We start from the raw sequence: 12500 nt of genomic DNA, 5'->3' as shown, positions 1-12500 counted from the left end.
CTCCTTGCTTGGTGCGCAGGCATGCAAGCTGCTCCACTTAGTGCAGAGAGTACACCCTCTCTCTTCAAGCGATATACCTGCATCCTCTGACACAGACTTCAGGGCGCAACTCGACTCCATCATCCAGCAATTCCATGATGTCTTCGAAGGCATGGGCACGCTCCCCTACACGTACAAAATCTTACTCAAGCCCAACGCCACGCCTGTCGTTCACGCACCTCGCAGAGTCCCAGCGCCCCTCAAGGACCGCCTCAAGCAACAGCTCCAGGACCTCCAGGACCAAGGAGTCATCTCTAGGGTCACGGAACCCACTGACTGGGGAAGCTCCATGGTCTGCCTCAAGAAACCGTCCGGCGAGCTGCGGATCTGTATTGATCCTAAAGATCTGAATCAGAATATCATGCGGGAGCACTACCCGATTCAGAAACGTGAGGATCTCACGTCCGAGATGGCCCACGCCAAACTATTCTCAAAACTGGATGCCTCTAACTCTTCTCTTTCAAAATTTGAAACTTCTCCTCTGGAAGGTAGTGACAAAAATAATAAACGAGTGTCAAGCTTCATTCTGTTTTAGGACATTGTCTCAGCTCTGGGGTGAGTTTGCAGGTTTGCGCTCACTTCCTAGGTATTTATTATCAGCGCAGCCAGATGCAACTGAATACGGCTTGCCAGTCTACTGACAGCTCCCTTACTAACACTGTTTTCTTCTATATGTCGTAGCAGTGTGGGGAACATGTAGCAGTTTTGGCTTTGTACTCGCACTTGCCAAACTTTCAATTGCTTTTGGAAAGCATCTATTTCTTCACAGTGCCGAAAGCAATCATCATCTTTCTCTTGCAATTTGATGTTCAGTTCATTTAGAATTGAAAAGATGTCTGCAAGCTAAGATACTGTTAGCATCCAACTTTCATTTGCCAGTACTTCCCTGCATATAACACACTTGGGCTTTGCATCCTGATTTGCACTGGCACAATTAACAAAACCATTCCTCAAGAAATCAACTTTATACAGCTTTTTTCCCCAATTTCAGTTTCTTCTCAATGGGTTGTTCACCAGAGGTCCTGGAGCTCTGTATACAGCTCACACCAGCACAGCTTTGTCCTGCCGTGGACTCTCCTGTGAAGCTCCCTCCAGCAGACTCAGATGCGAGATCCTGGCCTGCTTGTGTCTCAGGCCATCTCTTCCATGTTCCAAAATGACCCACCTTGAGCACTTCACAGTCCTCTTGCTTGCTTGTTGGCAGCTACAAAATGGAGGAATCTCTCCTGTATGATTTTTGCACCCAAAGCACAGATGCACAGGGTGTTTGGCATCAGTTTATGTGCTGGGTGCTGAACATGCTCTCTGCCACCACATCTGGTGGTGGCATTCTCCTTAAAAGCCGGTCGCAGCCAACATTCTCAACTTAAAAGCCGGAATTCTTAAAGCTGGTTGGGGCTGTTGGGCACTTCTCCTCCTGCAATCGGGAATGCCACGACCCTCTCGACACCTGCTCGTGACCCACCCACAGGTCAATCCCCAGTTTGAAAAAACATTAACTACACAGTATTTGTCACTAAAATGATCCATTTTGGAAATGCTACAGTAATCAACAAGTTTTACGAGTGTCAAGCTTCATTCTGTTTTAGGACATTGTCTCAGCTCTGGGGTGAGTTTTCAGGTTTGCGCTCACTTCCTAGGTATTTATTATTTACTGTAATATTCTTTTGTGAAGACAGTGACATAGAAAATGGTTTCCTGTACTCTCAACTGACAGCCAAACACCTGCTTGTACCCTCATTGTGTTTGACAGACTTAGTAATTTGTACACGTCTGTGGACACATAGCTACAACTCTGCTCTCAGCACTGTTCAGGCTCAGCTCTTGGTCTGGAGTTGGTTTTTGATGTCACTTTCACCAGTTGTTGTAAGCAAAAATCGGCTTTAATTCACAGGTCAGACGTAAAAGCTGTTCATTTATGTTGTTAAAAACTCAAATGCCATGGCTAAAATCACAATTTATTTTAATTATCTGATAGCAAGAGGGAGAAGTAAATCACTCAATTCAAATACAAACATTCTGTCGCAATTTGTTTAAGGCCCACAGTAAATTAATGAATAAGGTCAAGAATATGGAGTCCGGGGACAAGTGACGGAATGGACAGCTAACTGGCTTCAAAACAGACTGTGGAATAAAGGGTCGGTATGCTGAGTGGCAGAAGCTGGGAGGTGATGTTCCACAAGTATCAGCGTTGGGGCAACTGCTATTCACAATTTATATTGATGGATCGCACTTTGGAATCAAATACACAACTTCTAAACGGCACCCTAAGGAGCATTGTCAACCGAGGAGGACTGCAACAAGAGACAGAGCACATTAATAAACTTGCAGAAGGGGCAAATAATTGAGCAAATAGATTTCAGCACAGTTGAATGTGAGCCAATATATTTTGGACGGATGACTACGGAGCTCAGTTGTTATTTGGAAGGTGCAGTCTAAGAAGAGGAAAAAAAAGGATCAATCACTAAAAATTGCATAATTGGTTAGCAAAGCCATAAAAAAAACAAAGCACCCAGTTTTATTTGCAGAGTGAGAGAATTGAAAAATAGGGATGCTCTGCTGAGCCTGTCCAGAGTCTTGGTTAGACCACACTTGTGCAGTTCTGGTCACCATATATATGGGGGCACTGGAGAGTGTGCATAGAAGATTTACAAGGATGACACCAGAAATGTGAGGGTATACACACAAGAAAGGAGGACAAGCCGGGTCACCTTCCCCAAGAAAAATGGTTGAAGAATTACCTAATAAAGGTCGTTTAAGGGCAGCACGGTGACGCAGTGATTAGCATTGCTGCCTCACGGCGCCGAGGTCCCAGGTTCAATCCCGGCTCTGGGTCACTGTCCGTGTGGAGTTTGCACATTCACCCCGTGTTTGCGTGAGTTTCACCCCCACAACCCAAAGATGTGCAGGCTAGGTGAATTGGCTATGCTAAATTGCCCCTTAATTGGAAAAAATTTATTGGGTACTCTAAATTTATTTTTAAAAAATAAAGGTCGTTTAAATTCTGAAAAGTTTTGATAGGGAATGGATACAGAGAGAATGTTTCCACTTGTGGGAAAGAGCATAACCAGAAATCCAATAGGGAGTTCAGGAGGATCCAGAGAATATGAAACTGACCATCACAGGGAGTGGTTAACACTAATTGTGTAGGTGCATTTGAGGAGAGGCTAGACAAACAAATGAGGGAGAAGGGAATAGTTACAATGGTAGATTTCAAAGAGGAAGGATGGGAGGAGGCTTGAGTGAAGTATAAACACTGTTATGGACTTGTTGCACTGAACAATCTGATTCTGTGCCCTATCCTATACAATCCTGTGTAAAATCAACATTCTGTCGACTGCGTTTTCTCTCTGTAGCTCAAATTTCTAATGACCTAAATAAGGATTTAAACAAAGTAAAAACATTCAAATAAATAAAGTCAGAGAGTTATTATGGCAGAGAAGGAGACCATTCAGTCCATGCCAAAGTTATGATAACATTATTACATTTACCAATTAAATTTCTGAGTATTTTAATGCCCGTAATAAATGCTTGAAGTTTCAATAGCATTTTAATAATTTTGTAAAACAAATATATAAATTTCAAAAATTTTACTGGCTCAACTTTACATTGAGTAGTTTGTTTTAGTCTGCTTTAAGTGAGAGAGAGGGAAGAGTGTAGCTTTTTCTGTGTTGTATAAACTTTAGAAAGAGTGTTAAGCTACACTGGGAAGGAGAAAAATAAGTCAGTGATTGAGCAATTGTTCAGGTGAACGTTAATCCAAAACACAACAGCAGCACCATCATTGGCACGAAGATATAATTACAACAGGCATAGAATCATAGAATTTACAGTGCAGGAGGAGGCCATTCGGCCCCATCAAGCCTGCACTGGCGCTTGGAAAGAGCACCCTACTTACACCTCCACCCTATCCCCGTAACCTAACCTAACCTTTTTGGATACCAAGGGCTAATCCATCTAATCTGCACATCTTTGGACTGTGGGAGGAAACCGGAGCAAACACGGCGAGAACGTGCAGACAGTGACCCAGGTTGGGAATTAAACCTGGGACCCTTGTGCCGTGACGCAATGGTGCTAACCACTGTGCTACCGTGCCTGCTGGCATGTAGTTTAGGTTATAACTCAGCATTTATAACTGAAATACAAAATAAGACTTCCAAATATGAAAGAAATTGAATGTGTATCTTGGTCCAATTATTTCCTAACCATTATACTCAAACTATGCAACACCAGGAGAGATCAATCGTATAAATTATTTTTACTGGAGGACATGAGTGTTGATTTCTTTGCATCATATAATTTAGTGCATAATATATTATTCTACTGCTAAAATAGAGCTGATTTTTTTTAAGGCCACAAGGCTCAATCAATGAGGTCAGTCAGAGACTAATCATTCCAGGACATTGGTCACTTCAGAGTAAATCTGATGGAGAAATTTCTCTGCAGGTTGGAGACTCCAGTTCCCACCCGAGGTCAGAAGAAACCAGCAATAAACAAACACACCCCAGCGTTTGCAAATGTAGGGCTGGATTCTCCAAAAATGGGGCTATGTCCCCGCGCCAGCGTAAAAACGCTGGTGTTTCACTCTGGACTTTCCATAAGAAAGACCTGAGCGATTTTCCTACCCGGAATACTTCACGCAGAGCGGCATCAAAAATGTAGCCTCCCCCCCCCCCCCCCCCCCCCGAGATTGCGCACGCCCGCGGATCTGTGCCACCCGACCGCTGGCCTGGCAGTCCATGAGGGCCCCCCCACCCCCAGTGATCGATCCCCCGCCCCCACCAGGGCGGCCGCGGACTAAGTCCACAGCCGCCACTCGAGGTTACCGACAGCCAATACGTGGTTAGAACGACGCCCTCGGGAACTCGGCCAGTTTTGCGCGGAGAATCACGGGGGGCTTCGGTTAATGGCCCCCTAGCCGTGCTGCGTAGATCGCGCCCGAGCGGTTCTCCGGGGACCGGATAAACAGCCATTCCGCCCCCGCAATTTTGGCGCGGAGGCTCAGAGAATCCAGCCACAAATGTTTGAGGTGTGGCAGTATGTTTCAAGACTTTTAAACCTACAGCTGCAGCATGGTTATGCATTTATAGAGAATTATACTGGGAAAAGTGGGAAAACAAGAAGAGGTTCTAAAACAGAAAATACTCAAAATGTACAACAGTTCAATCAACAGCTAAAAGAGTGACAGAAGTTAATATTTCAGGCACAGCTCAAGATGTTAACTTTCTGATCTATTCAGCATCTGACCATTTATTCTTTATATTTTGCTTCATCATTGTACTGTGAGGGTGCTTCATTGTTCAAGGTGTCATCATTTGGATGAAATGTGTTATGTCCTGCTCAGCAAATGAAGGTTAAGAATCCCATGGTACTACTCGCAAAAGAGTAGGGAGTATTGTTGTTCTTTTTTTCCAAAAATAATTTTTATTCAAATTTTCACAAAAAAAGAAAACAGCAACAAAAAATTCTAAGAACAAAATGAACAACCCCCCCCCGTATATACACAAGAGAAAGAATAAATAAACGCCCGTCGTTGGCAAAGATTCAACCCAAAATGAAAACAAAGAGACAACCCCCCCCCCCCCCCCCGGTTTGCTGCTGCTGCTGACCGTTTGATTTTATCGTTCTGCCAGGAGATCTAGGAATGGTTGCCATCTCCTGAAAAACCCCTGCACTGACCCCCTTAGGGCAAATTTCACCCTCTCCAATTTAATAAACCCCGCCATATCGTTGACCCAGGCCTCCACGCTTGGGGGCCTCGCATCCTTCCACTGAAGAAGAATCCTCCGCCGGGCTACTAGGGACGCAAAGGCCAGAACACCGGCCTCTTTCGCCTCCTGCACTCCCGGCTCCACTGCAACCCCAAATATTGCGAGTCCTCAGCCTGGATTGTCCCTGGATCCTACCACCCTCGATACCGTCCTTGCCACACCCTTCCAAAATTCCCCCAGCGCTGGGCATGCCCAGAAGATGTGGACATGGTTTGCTGGGCCCCCAGAGCACCTAATACACCTGTCCTCACTCCCAAAAAACCGGCTCATCCTTGTCCCGGTCATAGGAGCCCTATGCAGCACCTTAAACTGTATGAGGCTAAGCCTCGCACAAGAAGAGGAGGAGTTCACCCATTCCAGAGCATCCGCCCACGTCCCCTCCTCAATCTCCTCACCCAGCTCATCCTCCTATTTACCTTTCAGCTCCTCCACCGAGGCCTCGTCTACCTCCTGCATCACCTGGTACGCTTCTGAGATCCTCCCCTCTCCAATCCACACCCCCGAGAGCACCCTGTCCTGAACCCCACGCGGCGGCAGCAGAGGGAACCCCGCCACCTGCCGCCTGACAAAGGCCCTTACTTGCATGTACCTAAAGGTGTTCCCCGGGGGGAGCCTGGAGTATTGTTGTTCTGGCCAACATCCTTCTTTCAATCACCGCCAAAAACAGAATGACTGTTTCTTCACCTCACTGTTCATTATCATAGAATTTACAGTGCAGGAGGCCATTCGGCCCATTGAGTCTGCACCGACTCTTGGAAAGAGCACCCCACCCAAGGTCCACACCTCCACCCTATCCCCATAACCCAGTAACCCCACCCAACACTAAGGGCAATTTTGGTCACCGAGGGCAATTTATCATGGCCAATCCACCTAACATACACATCTTTGGACTGTCGGAGGAAACCCACGCACACACGGGGAGAATGTGCAGAGTCCACACAGACAGTGACCCAAGCTGGGAATCGAACCTGGAGCTGTGAAGCAATTGTGCTAACCACAATGCTGCCCTTTGGGGTACTTGGGTAGGGAATGAGGACTGTCCAGTGTCATCATGCAATATGGGGTGGTAGTGTGCATAACATTGCTGCTGCGCTCCCCTACATAGCTGCTGGGACTGCTTTTGAAATTTCACGCTATATGATGCACTTCGGGACATCAAAAGATATGTGAAAAAACACCATATCTCATAAATGAGATATTTATTTTTACACAGAGGGTAGTGGGTGCCTGGAACTCGCTGTCAGAGGAGGTGGTGGAAGCAGGGACGATAGTGACATTTAAGGGGCATCTTGACAAATACATGAATAGGATGGGAATAGAGGGATACGGACCCCGGAAGTGTTGAAGATTTTAGTTTAGATGGGCAGCATGGTCGGCACAGGCTTGGAGGGCCGCAGGGCCTGTTCCTGTGCTGTACTTTTCTTTGTTCTTTATATGACATTTTATCTGATAATTTCATATCTTACTTCTGGTTATACTTAGTAAAGCATAACTTTAATCTTGCACTGAAACATTTAGTGAGACAACTGGTACTTCAGCTCCATGTAGGTGTGCCCTACAAATCACAAGAACGGTTCACAATCACGCCACAGCACTCCCCAGATTTCGGACTTGCGAGGTTTGTCACAGTCTGTAGCTTAAGTTTATTTCTGGCAGAAACTTTGGGTAGGGAATGAGGACCGTCTAGTGTCATCATGCAATTTTCCTTATATTCTCCACAAGTAAAATAAAAAGGTGGTGGTGGGGGGGGGGGTGGGGGGGGGGGGGGGGGGGGTGGGGGGGGGGGGGGGAAAGAGAGAGAGAGAGAGAGAGAGATAAATCACATTTTGCATGTTGAGCATTACTGCTCCCTCCACCCACTAACTACTGTGTGGGCTGGATAATACCAATGTAGTAAAACTCTTTTCAAAGCTCTGAGGGTATTAACCTATATTCATAGGACTATAAAACAAAACATGCCATTAAAAGACTTGGGCTAGGCATCATTTAAAATTGTGTCCAGATTCAGTCCCCTTTTCGGGCATGGGATATTGAGGCTTTGGAAATGCTACAAAGGGGGGACCACAAGATTGACTCCCAGTTTAAAACACCTCAGCCACCCAGATAGGTTTAAGGAACTGTATCTATATGTATGAGAGAAGTGCAGACTTGGGCAATTTGATCATAGGTCCATAAAATAAACAAGTGGCTAGGTTGTGTTTATGTGGATAAATCATTTCAACTGAATAGAGTAGGTCATGATTACAAGTTACATAGGGGCCAAACTAGATTGGATGTCAGAAAGTTTTTTCTTTTCCCAGAGAACAGTGGATCTATGGGACAGCTTAATGACTCTGTGTGGTGAACACAATTCACTGCATGCCGAACTGCGTTCCCCCTCTCCCGGTTTGAGATTTTATTCGGTTTTATTGCCTCTTCTAGGTGATTATTTGGCTCTAGATGGGTAGTGAGTCTATCTAACATGATCACAAAGCATTTTCTACATTTGAACAAATTCTGGCCCTCACACAGTTAGAGGTCATTGTACCATGAGGAACAGAACCTTTATCAATTTTATCTTTCAAACTACAGTACTCAGAGCAACTGCAGCATTCACATCAGAACGCTGGCTGAAATCAGTCAGGAACACCTACCACAGTGTAGGTAAATTTAGGAGTTCTTTAACTTGGTCGCTGCAGCGTGACTTGGAAACAAGTCATTCAATCTCGTGAACGGGAGTGAAAGTAAGTATTATGCTTCCTTTTAATCTCCCGTCCTTTGGCGGGCAGACAGAGTTATCTCCTGCAACTCTGCTTCAAATCAAACACTGAGGCAACTTAGCTGAGGAGCTGCTAGCTCTGGCAGATATCGCTGTGTGCAGCCATTCTCTTAAACTGAGACTTCCGGGTGAAAGGGCACCCTGCAGCCCACACTGGCCAAGCTGGCACAACCATTAACCAACAGCCTTATTTTCCTCCTGAATATTTAAAGAAAAGATATTCCATAAAATTTAAATCTATTTTGAAAGTACCCGTGGGCAGATTTAATACCGCACAGTGCTGCTTTAACCTTCGCTTATTTGTCAATTTTTTTTTTTTTAACTGGTCTGTACTGTGCTCAGGCATTTGATTTAAAAATCATATTGAATAAACTGACATACATAAAAGCATGGAAATGTATCTCCAGAGAGAGGACAGCAAGCACTGTTGCTAAGGAGACAAGGTACAGATGTCACAGTAGAATCTGGCAATTTCCACCATGAACATCTGTACCTTGAGTTCTCTCTCCCTCTCTCTACTTAGTTTAAAACCCATCTCATCAACCAAGTATTCAGTCACTTGTTCTATCTAATGTCTCCTTCTTTGGCTCTGTGTTAAATTTTAATGCGACTTGGACAAGGTTTGGGAGGGTTTATGACATTAATATCTAACGCAGAGCAATTAGCAGGAGGAAATGCAATATGAAGTACTCCATAACCCTATAAAGAGATATAATAGATTTATAGGAATTATGAAAGTGCTGAGGGAGCAGGATGAGGGGAGTGGACGGAAGTGGAGGAAGGAATATGGTTGCAGAAGAGTAGGGGAAAGAGGAGAAAGGGTGAGAATTGGAAATCAAATTGCAGGCAGTTGATCCATCAAAAATTACCTGTTTTGTTGGGAGTTGGCATTATGATCCTAGGTCAGATCCCCAAGCTTTTGGGACAATCAAGTTAGTAACCATTAACGTTTTGTTTACAGTAGACAAAGTTCAAGATTCAAGACACTTGCTCAGTGAATAAAGCTACAAGATTCCATGGATTTTGAACAAACAAAAATAAACTTTACTATACAAGGTCAGAAGGATAAAACAATTTACATGATCTATCTTACACTCTAACAACCAGGGTTAATATGAGGTATATCTGAATTAATATGCAAACTGTGGTCAAATACATCAGGCTGGAATAGCAAATGTGACCAAGACAGATTCCACGGATTTATCGGTAAACACTGAGTCAACCAATCTAATCTCAAACCAGTCTCTCTCACGAAGGACTCCAAGCTTTTCACTTTAGGAGTTCAAGCCTCTGAATTCCCTCAAAGCCGCTCTAATTCAGACGGCCCCAATGACTACACACCTCCCAGGGTTTCAATCTCATCTCGTGAGACTCCGTTCCCTGGATTTCCAAGTCTGCACTCCAGTCTCTAGTTATTGGTGCAGTTTCAGCTCTTTAATATCTGGTTAGTTTCACTGCACCTGGATTTCACTAAGTTCCAATCTCCTTAGCTACACAAAGCTATGAATGGTTCCCAGAACTTCTTATGAGTTTTAACCCTTTCAAGCATGGAGTCAGTAACCTTCTGCTACCTTCGAAGCTCTAACTATACCGACAACTTGCAGCAATACTTCTGCAGTCTGCTAACCGCAATACTTCTGCTGTCTGCTAACCGCAATACTTCTGCTGTCTGCTAACCGCAATACCTCTGCAGTCTTGAACCTCTTGCTGCAAAGCACTCTCCCGCCAGAAAACACACAGAAAAATGAAACCCTAGAACCTTAAGCTCCACCTGTTTCCAAGGCAACACAGCCTTCACTGAATGCTTTTAAATTAATTGCTGCTCCAATTCTCAAAACAAAATAACTTCCTGGGCTGCATTTCTTTGCAAGCAGTGTAGACAACTCATCTCCAATTCTCCAGCTAGACAGGTCCACTAGCTATTTTGTGATCGCCCCTTGCCAGCTGTTAACCTCTCAAGTCAACATGGTCCCAATCTTTTACGTGCGATAGTATTCAAGATACTTCAGTTGCATTTATCCTATTTTCTACAGTCAAGTCTTTCCCCTTCCTAGAACTAAACATTACCTCAAAAATATTGCAATGAGCTAGGTATTTATAACAAGAGGGTGCTGGTTAATAGGAGTGGGGAATGGAAATAGTTAATGGTGGCAGGGGGAAAAGGATATCAAATACTGACAAGTGAGGAATTTGCTTCCTGCACGGTTTACACTGCAGCCACATTTTAGGGTTACCATGGTACCGATGTTGATTCACACCTGCCCTCAGGTGTTGGTGACTGCAGCAAAGAAAATACTCTCGGAGAACATTACAGGGAACAACAAAATGTGTTTATTTGCAAGAAAACGTATTTTCCTGCATTTCCTTCCTCTGGTATTCTTCACAAATTCTTTTTGAGTCATTGACAGGTAAAGCAAGGATGTAGGTAGAGAGAATAATTATTGTGGCTGAAAGAAAGAACAGTAAAATAGCTCATTTTATTTTTATTATTGACAGTAACAGAGAAGGTTGGATCCTGAAATAAAGCACAACAAAATAATACTAGGAAACAGTGAGAAAAAATTCAGATTAATTTAGAACTTGAAATGAGAACTGAGCTACTGACAACACAAGATCCAAGTTCTTAACCTTTTGTAGAGAGGCTCTTTGAACCTGTACACATACAGGCTGGAAAGCCATCAAGAGGATCACATTTTATAATTATGACGCAACAGGCAAAATTAATTAGAAACGCGATCATTGGAATTTATAATGGAGGATAAAATCGACAGAAATGTGAGACGGTAAGTTAAATGGGTCAAACCAGAAATGTGTACAATGTGGACCAGAATGTGATGTTATGATGATTTCTTTAACAGAATAACTTGACATTTAAGCTTTCCACAACATCCAACTCTACTTCTCTCAGCCCTCCTCTGTCTCAAAATTGTCAGATTTCTTATCTGGCATTCGGTATTGAATACTCAGTAATTTCGACCAATTAAACATTGTGACGCTTAAAGCCATGGTCTTTGGTCCCCAGCACATACACTGTCCCCTGGCCACTAGTTCCATTCCTCTGCCAATAACTGTCCAAGGATAAACCAGATTGGGGGCCAGACCATGGTCCATCATTTGAGCCCAAGGTGAACAGTGCCATCACTAAGGCCGCTTATTTCCACCTCCATAGCGTTGTACAACTCCACCCCACCTCAACTCACCTTTTGCTGAAATCCTCATTCCATGCCTCCGTTACTCCCTGACTTCATTCCAACACACGCCTGGCAGGCCTCCCACTTTCTAAACACCATAAACTGGAGGTCAAATTAAACTCTGCTGTCCTGTCCTAACTCACATCTAGGTCGGTTCATGCATCACCCGTCTCTATAACCTACACTGGCTCTTAGTTAAGCAACATCTTTAAAATTCTGATCCTTGTTTCCGATCTCTAATCTACTCCAGCCCCACAACTCTCCAAAATAATTCTGGTCTCTTTGTGCTTCGCTAATTTTACTTGCTCGACCATTGATGGCTGCGCTTTCAGTTGCCTAGAACCTAAACTCTGGGACTTGCGTTCTAAACATCTTTACCACTCCAACTCCTTCTCAAAGACATATGTTAAAACCTATCTTGTTGACCAAACTATTGATCATCTGCCCCAAGACGTCACTATATTAATAACGGATACTGCAGATAAATATTTAACATGGTGAAGTTGCTCTGGTAAATCACTGACACGGTAAGGGCATTCAGTTTATTTATTGTAACGCGTAACGCAATAGCAAACCTCTGTGTTTTGAAAGCCCCTGCTTGCCAGGAGAAAAACTGGACTAGGATTTGTCCTACTTTCTGTACTAATACAAATAAATTACAATACATTGCAATAAAAACACAAACCAGAGAGTGTTACTGGAGTAATTTGCTTTTTAACTCTTCTATCATGGACAACGTAC

At 43.9% G+C, this 12500-nt stretch overlaps 1 protein-coding gene across 3 annotated transcripts in view; it reads right to left on the bottom strand.

Annotated features, from left to right (window-relative positions):
• gpr107 (G protein-coupled receptor 107) overlaps positions 1 to 12500 on the bottom strand; it is a 115751-nt gene that overhangs the window by 11899 nt on the left and 91352 nt on the right. Inside the window, exon 18 of one of the 3 annotated variants that reach the window (XM_038781743.1) lies at positions 2378 to 2474. The exons of 1 other annotated variant lie outside the window; for it this stretch is intronic. In XM_038781743.1, coding sequence (XP_038637671.1) covers positions 2450 to 2474 — 25 coding nt within the window. In that variant the 3' untranslated portion in view covers positions 2378 to 2449. Of the gene's footprint in view, positions 1 to 2377; positions 2475 to 9341; positions 11016 to 12500 lie in introns of those variants that run through there. One more of the 3 variants, XM_038781742.1, reaches the window with a different exon arrangement.

The sequence above is a fragment of the Scyliorhinus canicula genome, chromosome 21 (genome assembly GCF_902713615.1).
Source record: "Scyliorhinus canicula chromosome 21, sScyCan1.1, whole genome shotgun sequence".
Lineage (NCBI taxonomy): Eukaryota > Metazoa > Chordata > Chondrichthyes > Carcharhiniformes > Scyliorhinidae > Scyliorhinus > Scyliorhinus canicula.
This window is presented reverse-complemented; position numbering and strand designations above follow the sequence as displayed.